General features: G+C 39.7%; 1 protein-coding gene across 1 annotated transcript in view; it reads right to left on the bottom strand.

The window, feature by feature from the left end:
• Positions 1 to 13221, bottom strand: part of STAC (SH3 and cysteine rich domain) — a 474096-nt gene extending 460875 nt beyond the window's left edge. The window contains exon 1 of the mRNA XM_073678295.1: positions 12730 to 13221. Coding sequence (XP_073534396.1) covers positions 12730 to 12837 — 108 coding nt within the window. The 5' untranslated portion in view covers positions 12838 to 13221. The remainder of the gene's footprint in view (positions 1 to 12729) is intronic.
• Between the last annotated feature and the right edge of the window lie 352 nt (positions 13222 to 13573).

Here is a 13573-nt window from a genome sequence, read left to right as displayed (position 1 = left end):
TTTGTTCTCACTTGTCATCCATATGCAGCAGTATGAGCAGTAGCAGTTATTAATCATTTACCATTTACAGTTTCCTATGTTACAGAATTCTACTGTATCTGAAAAATCAGTCACTATACTATGTCTCCGTATGACATCCCATTTTTTTTCACGACCAATTTTTGAAGGAAACTAGCGCATGCTGCGATTTTATTTCACATGTACATTCAGTCAGTGAAAAAGATGTTCATCTGCACTGCCCCATTGAATAACATTGGTCTGAGTGCAATACATTATTTTTAACGGATAGCACTCGGATCTAAAATACGGTTGTGTGAATGAGCCCCTATAGAAAGACATCCTAACAAAATGTTAAGGTTCATATGTGCAAAATATTTCCTTTATTGAAAAACATTCAATAGATTTAGCGGAGGATTAATAGACGTCAACACAGATAGACATGTCTTGTCAGAATACTTAGCATCTCAGAGCCTCTCAAGCCATTAAATCAAAGGTTAAATGGATACACCTTATTTGCATCTTAATTGCTTTTTCAAAAAGCACAAACATAAAGATGCCAACCGCTGATTGTCAGGAAGATTTGTTCTCATATTGAGCACATATTTGTAATTCCATGCAGAGGTCATTTTATGCCCAACATGAACATAACTACAGATATTAAAGGGAATCTGACAGCATGATATACCCCAAGGAGGTTTTAGGAGCACTTAATGGAATACCTACAATTTACCAGTGTGTTTAAAAACAATGTTACATCCTCCTTAGACTCCCTGGCTATCCAATGGGGTCTTGGACTAGTCCTCTACCCTCAGGCAAGAAGAGTAGGGGATTAAATGCACACAAGCAGCATTTAGGTATAACACAGGGATCATTCATTACACATTATTAGGAGACTGATTGAATGCTCCTAATACCTTTTTAAGGGCAAATTCTGCTGTCCTGTTGCCTTTAAAGTATGTAAAAGCAAATTCTGATCAGAATGCAACTTAAATTAGTCCCACTATAGAAATTACTAACATTAGCTTAGAGACAAAAACAAAACTAATCAAGAAAGATGGGATAGGAGATGAACCCGTTTTCATTATTACAACCAGGATCAGGTATTTTATTGGATCCAAAAGAATCGGCTAGCCTCTTCTCCACACATTGGCCATATTGTATCAGCTGGGCTTTGAGTCCTTGGCTAGATCTAATATACTGATTGAAAAGCTGTTACATTTTAAAAGTCATTTTATTTACATTCAGGCAACATAAAATTGTGCAAAAATAGTGTTCAGAATCTGTACAGCGTCACCCAGAGTTCTTGTGCCTTCTTAATATCAGAAATTCTGCTGCTATTATGCAGATAAACCTCTCTCATAAGGCATGGCTTAGGCATGATAAAGAAATTAACCAAATGTGACAAAAATCTGTAAGCTTCTATATAACATCAGCAGCATGGCCACATAGAGTTTTGTGTATGCCATAGCATACTCATGCCACTATATCCACTTAAAGGGGTTGTCTAGCCACAAATGTTTGAAATGTGCATTGATTAAACTAAATGATATATTACAGTTATTAATTAAGTAAGCAGTGGCTTCTATATTATTTTATTGCATTTACTACCATTAGCCAAGATAGTTTAGATCCCAGAAGACCTAAATTATAATAGCGGCTACCACACTCCACTTCAAGGTTCATGCTGACATGAAAAGGGATCTGCTCCCCATTTTCTTTGTTTTAGCATGTATCTAGTGATGTGTTTAAAGTGAACCTGACAGCTGATACTTGTTTCCCGAACCACGGACAGCATGTATCAGACACTGGTGGTATGATTTCAGACATACATGAATAACTCTGAAAAGCTGTGGCGTTTTAGAGAACACAATAGCCGCTGGGGAAAGAGCCACACGGGATGCCAGTGGGTCCCCAACGGCTTCTCACTGTACACTGCGTGCATGAATAGAGAGAGCCCTGTCAGTCATTGCCAGTGAGTGGGGAGAAGCCTCTGGGGAGCCACCTATCCAACTAGTCTCCCGTGCTGCTCAGTCCCCGGGGGCTATCAAGCTATGTTTTTCTCTGAAACAGCGTTTCAGAGTTAAACATTTATAGCTGAAATCATACAGTCAGTGTTTGATACATGCTGTCCGTGGACTGGGCAGTATGTACCAGCTGTCATGTTCCCTTTAAAGAGCGCTGCCTCTATGACTTGGTTCATTTGGTAAGCCAGCCCCCTTCTCTATTTATGTACCAGCTGTGATGGAGTAGGGGACTGATCTTGTGGATTGTATTGTATGACATTTAGTTTGCGCTCACATGGACTATGTTCTCTCATGCTAGAGAATCGGGCCGATATGCTAATGACACTTGGCTCAAACTCTGACTTTGAGCCGAATGACATCTAACTGTGATCCGATTCTCTTGTATGAGAGAATCAGAGCAAAGGTGTGGAGAAGATGGAGAACTTAATTTCTCCATCTTCTCCATCGTCGGATGTCGGACTGTGCTCGGATGACATCTGAGTGCACTCCAATGTTTTTTATGCACCCATAGACTTATATGGGTGCATGTGATCCAATTGGATGCACTTACAGCATGCACTGCCAAATTGGCAGGAGAAAAAAATCGCAGATCTGCACTGCCCCATAGTATAACATTGGTCTGAGTGCTATCCAATAAAACATCAAATAGCACTTGGCCGTGTTATTTGTTCTGTGAGGAATCCCTAAAATTCAGATTATCCCTTTTACACAAAGAGTATCAAGGTTTTTCATGGTCTGTCCCATTCACTTGAGTACCAGACAAAGCAAATGGACAAGAGAGGTGTTGGTTTTAGTCTCTTTAATGTTAATTTGTTGTTAGGATTTACTGATCCCAAAAAATGTCCTTTATGGGATTTACTAACCCCTGAAAATGTCTTTTACTAACACAGTTGGACACTTTCTATGCAAAACCACCACACACAACAGCAAACGATGGGCCTCCAGTGTGACTATACAAGCTGCATTGTGTCTTATCTGTGCCCAAGCACAATCTTATCGATATCTCTCAGAATATCAATGGCTCATCAGACTGAGGAGACTAGCAGATTACAATGTCTTTTTATCAGCTTCAATTAGAGAATAGAGAGGCATCATTCTCTGAGCATGACATATAAAAAGGACCAGGAATCCTCCAGCTCTGATGTGATGAGTAGAACAATCCAATTACAAGTATTACTACAGCTATGAGTCACATAACACAATAATCTCTAACCTGATTTTAATTGCAAATTAAATTTTCAGCTGGTCAATAGATTATAGTGATTGGTGATAGGGATGTAGTTATATACACAGTCCTGCCATTGGGAGAAGGAAAATATTCTTCTCCATTATTGAAAGCTGGGAAGAGCGCTGTATACTATTCATCGTCAGTATTTTGCCGTGGGCAAAGTGATATTAAAAAGAAGCAATATTGGGAATTGCAAGCCAAGCAGATGGTTTGAGCTACCTGCTTCCGTCTTGTAAATCTATTAACCCATAAGAACAAAGCATGAGAAAAAGTGCTTGACTATTCTTAGCTCTTTAAAAAGCTTTTCTACCCATCAGGTAATCACAACTCGTCTACATCAAACCGCTCTACCGCTAACCCTCAACCTTCCAGCTCAATTAAGTAGCACTGTACCAGTAATGCTTTCTCCACTAACCTGCAGGCACACTACTGTACATGCCACACTCCGCAGAGAACTTCATCATTGTTAGGCATCATTCTGTAGAAAACATTCATTTTCCTACTTCCTGAGAATTATTCTTACCTCTCTATAAATGAAGCCTTACAACATAATGAACCTTTATGTGAACAGTCAGGCTAAAATTGTGACTATATGTAGAACCTTGTCAGCACACGCATAAGGAAACACCAGTCAGTGACTGCGATTGGGGCAGGAAGTATCTGCCGCGAAACTGCCTTGGACTAATCATCCAAGATGCATAGTCCTTGGGGGGCTTCTTAAAGCCACAGCGTTTCAGAATAATATATGTCTATGTTAGTGTCTAATTCATCCTGCTCGTGGTTTGGGAAGCATGTATCCAATGACAAGTTCCCTTTAAAATACCCTGTTAGAGAATTCTGGGTTAATAGAAACCAGGTTTGTCTGAGCATTTTACATACAGGACATTGATTTCAGGGAGTATGGCATTGCTTCATCTTTCCTGTGGTGGCGCAGTAGGGAAAGTGAAGACTTGCTGCTGAGTTTCCCCTCAGACTACAGACGATCACTTGGGATCTGAAACCATGTGGCCAGTTTATAGTAGGGGGGAACGTTCTAAGAAAATGGTATTTTCCAAAGAACAAATCTCATTTAACATCTGATACTATGCAACCTAGTAGTTATAGCTGTATCAGTCCATACATTCTATGGCCTGCCACAAAGTAACTTATGTGCACATTTTTCTTACAAGTTAAGAATATGAAGCAATAAAAATCAATGTTTCTGGATTCATTTAGAAAATAAGGTTGTTATGAAGTGTATTTTTATGTGGTAATTCAGACACTTTCTGCACTGTCTGATATGTCAGATACAGGTGCATCTCACTAAATTAGAATATCATCAAAAAGTTAATTTATTTCGGGTCTTCAATATAAAAAGTGAAACTCATATATTATATAGAGTCATTACAGAGTGATCTATTTCAAGTGTTTATTTCTGTGAATGTTGTTGATTACGGCTTACAGCAATGAAAAACCAAAAGTCATTATCTCAGTAAATTAGAATACTTTATAACAACAGCTTAAAAAATGTTTTTAAAATCCGAAATGTTGTCCTACTGAAATGTGTGTTCAGTAAATGCACTCAATACTTGGTCGGGGCTCCTTTTGCATCAATTACTGCATCAATGCGGCGTGGCATGGAGGCGGTCAGCCTGTGGCTGAGAAGCCCAGGTTGCTTTGATAGCAGCCTTCATCTCATCTGCATTGTTGGGTATGGTGTCTCTCATCTTCCTCTTGACAATACCCTATAGATTCTCTATGGGGTTAAGGTCAGGTGAGTTTGCTGGCCAATCAAGCACTGTGATACTGATGTTTATAAACCAGGTATTGGTACTTTTGGCAGTGTGGACAGGTGCCAAGTCCTGCTGGAGAATGAAATTTCCGTCTCCAAAAAGCTTGTCTGCAGAGGAAAGCATGAAGTGCTCTAAAATTTCCTGGTAGACGGCTGTGCTGACTTTGGTCTTGATAAAACACAGTGGACCTACACCAGCAGATGACATGGCTCCCCAAACCATCACTGATTGTGGAAACTTCACACTAGACCTCAAGCAGCTTGGATTGTGGCCTCTCCACTCTTCCTCCAGACTCTGGGACCTTAATTTCCAAATGAAAATTGGAACTCTAGGACCTTGTGGTATGTCAATGACTGCCTTCTGGACATCTGTCAAGTCAGCAGTCTTCCCCATGATTGTGAAGCCTACTGAAACAGACTAAAGGACCTTGTTAAAAGCTTCGGAAGCCTCTGCAGGTGTTTTTTGCTAATTATTTTAATTTACTGAGATAATGACTTTTGTGTTTTCATTGGCTGTATGCCATAATCATCAAAATTAACAGAAATAAACACTTGAAATAGATCACTCTGTTTGTAATGACTCTATATAATATATGAGTTTCACTTTTTGTATTGAAGAACTGAAATAAATTAACTTTTTGATGATATTCTAATTTAGTAATATGCACCTGTATATACAGAATCGCTTTTACTTTTCAGATGTACTGACATTAAAGGGAACCTGTCCTCAGAATCACACTAGCTAAACCACGGGCAGCATGAATCAGAGCATGGCTGCACAATTGCAGGTACAACTTTCTCTGAAACGATCTGGCACTTCAGGCAGAGTATAATTTAAATATCTGTTTTTGGACCAAAGGGAAACACTAGATTAGCCAGGAGCTGCCCCTGGCCTTTAAAATTAAGCCAGGATCTGTTTCAAGCTGCCCGTGCACCGTTGTTTGACCAACATGAATCAGCCAACTGGTTCCATTAAAGGGGTTGTCCCCACTAACAAAGTTAATTTTAATCACAATTTAATCAATAGATCTTTCTGTGAGGTAAAACATTAATGCTTAATGAAATGGCAGTGAAATGTTTTGCCTCACAAAAAGTATCAGCTGTGATCCCCTGCTGTAATGTCTGTATACTCTTTTGCTTCCTCCCTGCCCAGGAGATGTGGTATGATCAGACCATGATCCTGTACAGTCAAACACAGACATTACACAGTACACAGCAGGGACACATTTACAAGATTATCTCAGCACCAGGGTATTTTTTTTTTTTACACATCCAATTGTGGAACTTATTTTTATTCCAACATCTATTACTTAAAATGTACTTTGTTTGTGAGAAAACCCATTTAAAGGTATGACAGATATATCTGAATAATTCATCAGTGTGTATTTTAGTTGTTATAACGTGTCAGTGTTTTTATACCCTTAGGCTGAGTGCCCACTATGCATTTTTCAAGCGTTTTTGCCGTGGAATTTCCGCAGCGAAAACGCTTAAAAAACGCTTGGTAATACATGCCCCAATGATAATCTGCATGTGCTGTGCACATGCTGCGGAAATTTCCGCTGCGGATTATCATTGCAGAAAAATACGCAGCATGTCCATTAATTTTGCGGACACACAGCATAATCGCCGCCATTGACTTGCATTGGACCGCGTGACATCCACATCACTGCATCTGCACATGCGGATATCACACGGTTCAATATGCGGATGGTACCCAGGTTTGGAGAAGAAGAGACTCTCCTCCAGACTCGGGTACCATAATACCTTTTAAAAACAGAATTTAAAATAAAAAATAAAGATTATACTCACCTTCAATGGCCCCCAGTGTTTTCTCCGCTGCGTCTCTTTTGTTTGGGTCGCGGTGGTGTGAAAGGACCTGCCATGACGTCATTTAGTCATGTGACAGGTCACGCGACCGCTGATGTCGGCAGTCGCGTGGCCTGTCACATGACTAAATGATGTCATGGCCGGTCCTTTCACACAACCGCGAGCCGCCCAAGACACCAGACGCACTGGAGAAAAGACCGGGGGCCATTGAAAGTAAGTATAATCTTTATTTTTTATTTTTTACCATTCTTATTCTTTTTCTTAACTATTACTTGGTCACACTATATAAATCCATGCCGATTGCATGGATTTATATAGTGTGACCAAGTTCTCAAACACTTCTCCAAGTTATGCTAAAACACTTAGAAAAGCCCTTGATAACTCGCATGCAGAAATGCATGTGAAGAACGCTTGACAAACGCTTCTACCTGGCAGGAAAAATGCATGTACAATCTGCATGTACAATCCGCATGCGTTTTTCCTGGCAGGGAGAAGCGGAAAAAATATGCAGCATTTCTACATCGTGGGCACTTAGCCTCAGACTATGTTCCCACGATGAGTTTTTGGTGAGTTTTTGATGTTGCAGAATTTCTGCACATATTATTTAAATTAGTTTACATGCGATTTTTCACTGTGTTTTTGTGTGCATTTTTTTAACATGCGTTTTTTGTACCCACAAGAGAAATCATCATGCTGCGGTTTTGAAAAATGCATCGCAGATCAGTTTACGCAGCGTTAAAAAGAAGCACAGTAGGTATGAGACTTCTATAAATCCCATCCACTTTGCTGTAACTGTAAGACGCTGCATTTTTAACGCAGCAAAACACAGTATCAAAAACGCACCAAAGTCTTTTCATCTTTTTTTTTACACATGTTTAAGACATGATTTTGTGGCACTAACATATAAGTATTACAGCTTGTCCATCTGCTGTTGATAATAATAATCTAAGTTTGCAAACAGAAATACTGTAAAATAGCCAAACTCGTAACAAGAAAACAAAAAAAAATGATCAGATAATGTAAATCACATATCCCTGTTATGTGCACAACTCCTGCCAAAGGGAGAATAAAGAAAAAATAACCTTTATTGATACATAGTTCAATCAATGAAAATTTTAAAAAAAGGCACTGTGATAGAGGCTCCATACAAAGCAGGAGGAGACAATAGTCAAATCGAAACAATCCATGTGCAAAAACGCAATATTTTTGAAGGGGAAACTAAGCAGAAACTCTCCAAATCCTCCTTGAAAACTCCTCAAAACTTTTCAGTTTTTGCTCAGTTACTAATCCAAACACTCATCAAAAAGATTCAGTGTGTACATAGCTTAATACACTATTATAAAATAACCAGGGAATGTAAGCTGTAAGTCTATAGATGCATAGGATAGCAAAGGAACCCCAGTACACGTATAGTGTGATGTTATAAGGCACAAGGCAAAGAAGGCAAAATGTACGGTAATTAAGGGTAAGTATATCCAAACAGTAGCATACCAATGTAATCTTAATATACACCTGAACATATTCCTGAAAGGTATTTTAAACAGTTATCATACAGAATTTCACAGTATAGATATACATCTGGGTGCACTGACTTGTATGTGTGGCAGGTGTTTTACCATTAAATTGCAGGCATAGACTGAAGTAACTTAATAGGGCTTTTATTACTTTCACAGTCTTGTTTTACAGTCTTCCTTATGCTTATACTCACAGTAAGTCCACATCTCAGCCCTTCCTTGAACACATCATTATATGAAACAGTTATTGAAAAAGTAGGCGATGTTTATACATTCACTGCAGAAGTTGATTTTGTTCCAAAATGTTTCCACTGTCCCATCAGTATCAAGAACGTTTACTGTAATGTATGAGCAGCATAAACATGAACACTTGCACCTGACTGGTAAGAATGAACACACAGCATCAAGACGACACAGCAGGTCAAGGTTCCTGGGATAACAGCACTCCATCACTGCGCAGAGCAGCTGCTCCAAGTCACAGACATCACTGACATACAGAACATTCCATGCCAACGCTTCACCTTGCGTTACATATGCCTGACGTAAGCACTTCATTTCAAAGCTCTATCCAATGTGACGGAATAACCTGAAGTTTGGAATTGGATCTCCAAAAAAAGGAAGGTATGCTTTTCAAGAGTATTAGTCTCAATAAATGTCATTAGTTTTTTCTTACAATTTTATATTTTTTCCATTTATCTTTAATTTACTGTATAATACATATTTATGTGTACAGTAGAGGGGCTGCTATGTCTAGAGATCCCCAGTTTAAATCAGCGTTAAATATATACAGTTCAATTGATCAATGGTAGAGCATATTCACATGTGGCAGATTTAGCGCAGAAAATCAGAGCTCAATGGTAAAGATTAATTAATCCGCTGAGATTTGAATTTGCCAAATCGCGCAGATTTTACAAGGATAGTTATTTACTGATTTGAATGTTCTTTAATTTACTTTGACCCGAGAGAGTAGAAAACATAGGGTGAAAAAAAAGATGAATCCTCACCTCATTGCTCACCTGTCCCACCACACCTGAAGCCTGTCGTCTGGTCCTCCGTGGCTCTACTTTTTACTTTCTCTGATCACGCACACCTTCTTTGACTTTTTTCACTTTGGGTTGTGATCCAAGGGGTAACGTTTCTCCTTACGGAGAGTGACATGTCAAGCATGCCAAGTTGAGAAGACTCTCTCTTATCACATGACCTAGGATAAAAGGTTCTGGCTTTTATCCTAAGTCATGTGACAAGGCTCGTTAGAGAGTTGATATTGACTTTTAGGATTGCTACTTCCTATAGTTGGCACTAGAGTTATAGTCCTCTTCCTCCCTGAAGAGACAATTTTCACTTTCGGTTAAGAGTTTCTGCTCGGCTAGGGCTCTGAAGTCACTGCACATCGTGCCGTCACAGCAAACATAATAGCATCATAATGTTGTGACCGGCATCACCTGAGGCCTAGTCAGCGCCTCTAGTGATGCACGTTGGTGACAACATACATTGCAACATGGCACACCATGATGTCATAGACCTGATAAAGCTGGAAGTCCCAGAACGAAAAAAGCTAAATAAAATGCGTGCAACCAAAGAAGGCTAAAAGAAGAGGTGCGTAGGACCGGAAGATGGGCTATAGGGACTGTGGGACAGGTGAGTGGTAAGGTCAGTATTATTATTTTTTAACCTTTTGCACTGCCTCTATTGTTCATCTGGCCAACATATTGCTGTATCTGCATGGATCAAATTGTAAACAGTCCGTATTCTGGAGAATACAAATTTTCGCTACGTTCGAGGATAATTCAGTTACACTTGAATACATTTACTTATCTCTACTGAATGGTGTTATTTCTGCAATATAAGAAATCATATAAAATTCTGCTAAATATCTACCATTTGTGAACATTTCCTGTAGTCAGTTTTATTTTGGCAACATTTGAACATGCCCCTTAAGGTTCGCTCACACTGGTGAGTAGCCAGCGTATAACTTGGAGGAGTGCTATCCGATGTTTCTTCTGATAGCACTTGCTCCCATGTTATACTATGGAGTCGCACTGACTAGCGTTTATGTTCTCATGTTGATTCTCAGCATGAGAAAAAAATCACTGCATGCTGTGATTGGCAGCGTATATTGGAAGGTGTGCAAGTCTATGGATGCATGCAAAACATCGGAATGTACTCGGAGTGCAGTCCGATATAGTCACAGAGAATGGAGAAGATGGAAAAATTAAGTTCTTCATCTTCTCTGAACCTGTGATACAATTCTCGCATGTGAGAGAATCGGATCACAGTAAGAGGACACTCGGGGGTCATGCTCGCAGCCGAGTTTGAGCCGAGGGTAATTTGCATGTATTCTCTCGCAAGAAAGAATCATCGGATGCTACTCGCCAGTGCGAGCTTACCCTTAAAATTGTATCCAACTGCAAGTGGAAAAACTTTCAACAAGGATTATATAACCATTCTTAGGTCTTGTTTAAATGGCGTTCATTGTCCTGTAAGGTTATGTGCACATGATCAGGATAAAATAAAGCTGACTACAGAAAATGCAATTAAATAATAAACATTAGTCAGCTGTTCTGGTGGTCATTGTGGGTCTAGAAGACTCATTTAGAGCAATTATTTGCTGTTGCAGTTCAGCCAATCACTTGCCATACCTGCTGGCATCATTGCTGAGGCCAGTTATTGGCTGCAGTGGATACAAGTACGATATGTACACCATGTCATTGATGAAGAATAGTATACAAAGTGACGGTAAGAGCCATTGGAGTATTCGCGCTAAGTCAGCAAGGATTTAACATGCCAGTAATTATATTTATTTATTTGTATTACATTTTCTGCAATAACTTTAATTTCTTAAACTTTCAGACAACCCATCTTATTAAAAATCCACTTTATGAGGGTAGGGTCACTGGAGTACCATATTTTTTAGATTATAAGATGCACTTTTTTCCTTAAAATTTTGGGGGAAAATGGGGGTGCATCTTACAATTCTAATGTAGCTTACCTGGGGGTGGGGCAGCTGCTGTAGGAAGCTGGCAGCAGAGGTGTCAGGAGTGGGATGACGCTGCGGGCCCCGGGCCCCAATTTTCCCGAAGTCCACCACATTAACAACAATAGGAAGTGGACTCCATCAACATTTTCTTAAAGCCCGGGGCCTCCCACAGCTTCACACCGCCGAAGACCCCTTCCCTGCCAGCCCTTGGTACGCAGCATCGCCCCATTCCTGCTGCCACCAGCTTCCTGCAGCAGCGACCCTGCTTCCTGGAACCACGCTCCACCGCAGCCGCCCAATCCCCCGGTACGCTACAGAAAAATCCAATTGTAAGGTGCATCACCATTTTATTAAAAAAAGTTTTTCCTATTTTCCACCCAAAATTTGGGGTGCATCTTATAGTCAGCAAAATATAGTATATAAAAATAGTTCAGAGTTTCATTCAGAAAAGTGTGACAATTTTTTTCTCACTTGCCATCCGTGTGCAATCCATGTGCAGTTTGTATGCAATCCGCTTTTTTTTTTTTTTTTTTACAGCAGCTATTAATCATTTTCAAGACCATTTACAGTTTCCAGTGTTACAGAATTGCAATTTATCTGTAAAAATTGGATGCAACACTGTAAAAAGATGGAATGCCATACGGAAATATACACCCCTAGACTTGAATGCGTCAATCACATCCGACACACGGAAGAAACTAGTGCATGCTGAAATTTTTTTCACACACAGATTGGGTCAGTCCAAAAAATTGCTGATTGGCATTGTCCCACTGAATGACATGGAGTGCTGTCCATTTTTTCTATGGATAGCACCCGGACCAAAAAAACGGTCTTGTGAATGAGCACTAGAAGGGAGCAACTATAAGACTAACTTTTAGAATGCGATTTTAGTAGAATATTAGCACCATTTCAGTTGCTTTATCTGATGCCCATCTAGATTCACTAAATATAGGCCGTCACAAACAGCACCTCAATTCTGCTACCACCGCCTATTTCCACTGGAAAATTATATTTCCCTGACTTGATCACAGAATTGCTTGAAATCGTAAAGGAAGTGATTCCAACAATAATGACATGTCAACTGGTGAAAATGTATTACTATAACATCTTAGTGAAAGTTATCATAAGGGAAAACATCTCTTGAATATTTTAGAACTCCTGCAGGTGCTATGGTATCAACCTGCGATACATTCAAGGAATGAGATTAGCTGTATGGATTCCTAGGGTAAAGCAAAATCTTTGTCACAGTCAAGTCATAGACACAGGGTCAGGTTAAGAACAAGTCCAGAATGTTTCACATTAGCTCTCACCCTTTATATAGACCATTCTTAGAGTAGCAATCTATGGGGTCATTACTGGTCCCTCGTCTAAAGACAAAATATAAATACCTTTGATTCTTGGCTACTTGTGGAAGCTGGAGAGTGAGGCTGTTCTGTGTTTCCAAGTTCATCATCCTTTTCCACGCTGTCTCCCATGGTGCTGCTTGGAGGAATCATTCTCTCTACGATGTACCGGCTATTAACTATGTTCCCTTTAATTAAAGAGAAATAAGTAGCATCTCATTGACTACTGGCTGCTACTGTTTTTCTCCTGTGTGCACATGTCCTCATGATTAGCTAAATGTGAATTCTTGGTTTATCATCCTGCAGATTTTCTTATATTAATATCCAGTCTGTATGTCCCTTCTTCCAGGCAAGTTGTGTTTTGACTAGAATTGCTTTTGTAGGGCTGCGCAGCGTGTGGATGAATTGTGTTCTCCCTTTATAGTAAAAAAGCCTGGAGGTATGGGACATGGAAGTGTGGCTGTCAGCCCTGGTGATCAGGATAGAAGTGAGCTGAAGCAGAAAGCCTGGGCTGCTTACACATGAGGCATGAGAAGGAGGAGCTGGCTTCCAGACAGCTTAGGGTAGCTTGTATAGGCATGTGCTACTGCCGTCTTACTACTGCACAAGGAATACACATGGAAGGGGCTAGCAGATGGCAAAAAGGCATTTATTATATTGGAGAAGCATTAGAAGCTATTAGGAGAAAAAAAACTTTGCAAGCCCAAAGGGAGAAATCACACAACCAGCAAAGAACTGACACTGACATGTAATCTTCAAAATAATTGTAGCGATACTAGGGAAAATTAATGCAAAGCATTGGCAATAAGAGGTTTTTATCATTCACTTTTTTTGCATTTCTTTACTTATAGCATGGTTCAGGAACTTTTAGGTTCGTTAAAATTTGTTT

Source organism: Phyllobates terribilis, unplaced genomic scaffold, assembly GCF_046119375.1.
Source record: "Phyllobates terribilis strain yellow unplaced genomic scaffold, ASM4611937v1 Scaffold_4__5_contigs__length_816908805, whole genome shotgun sequence".
NCBI classification, from domain to species: Eukaryota; Metazoa; Chordata; class Amphibia; order Anura; family Dendrobatidae; genus Phyllobates; species Phyllobates terribilis.
This window is presented reverse-complemented; position numbering and strand designations above follow the sequence as displayed.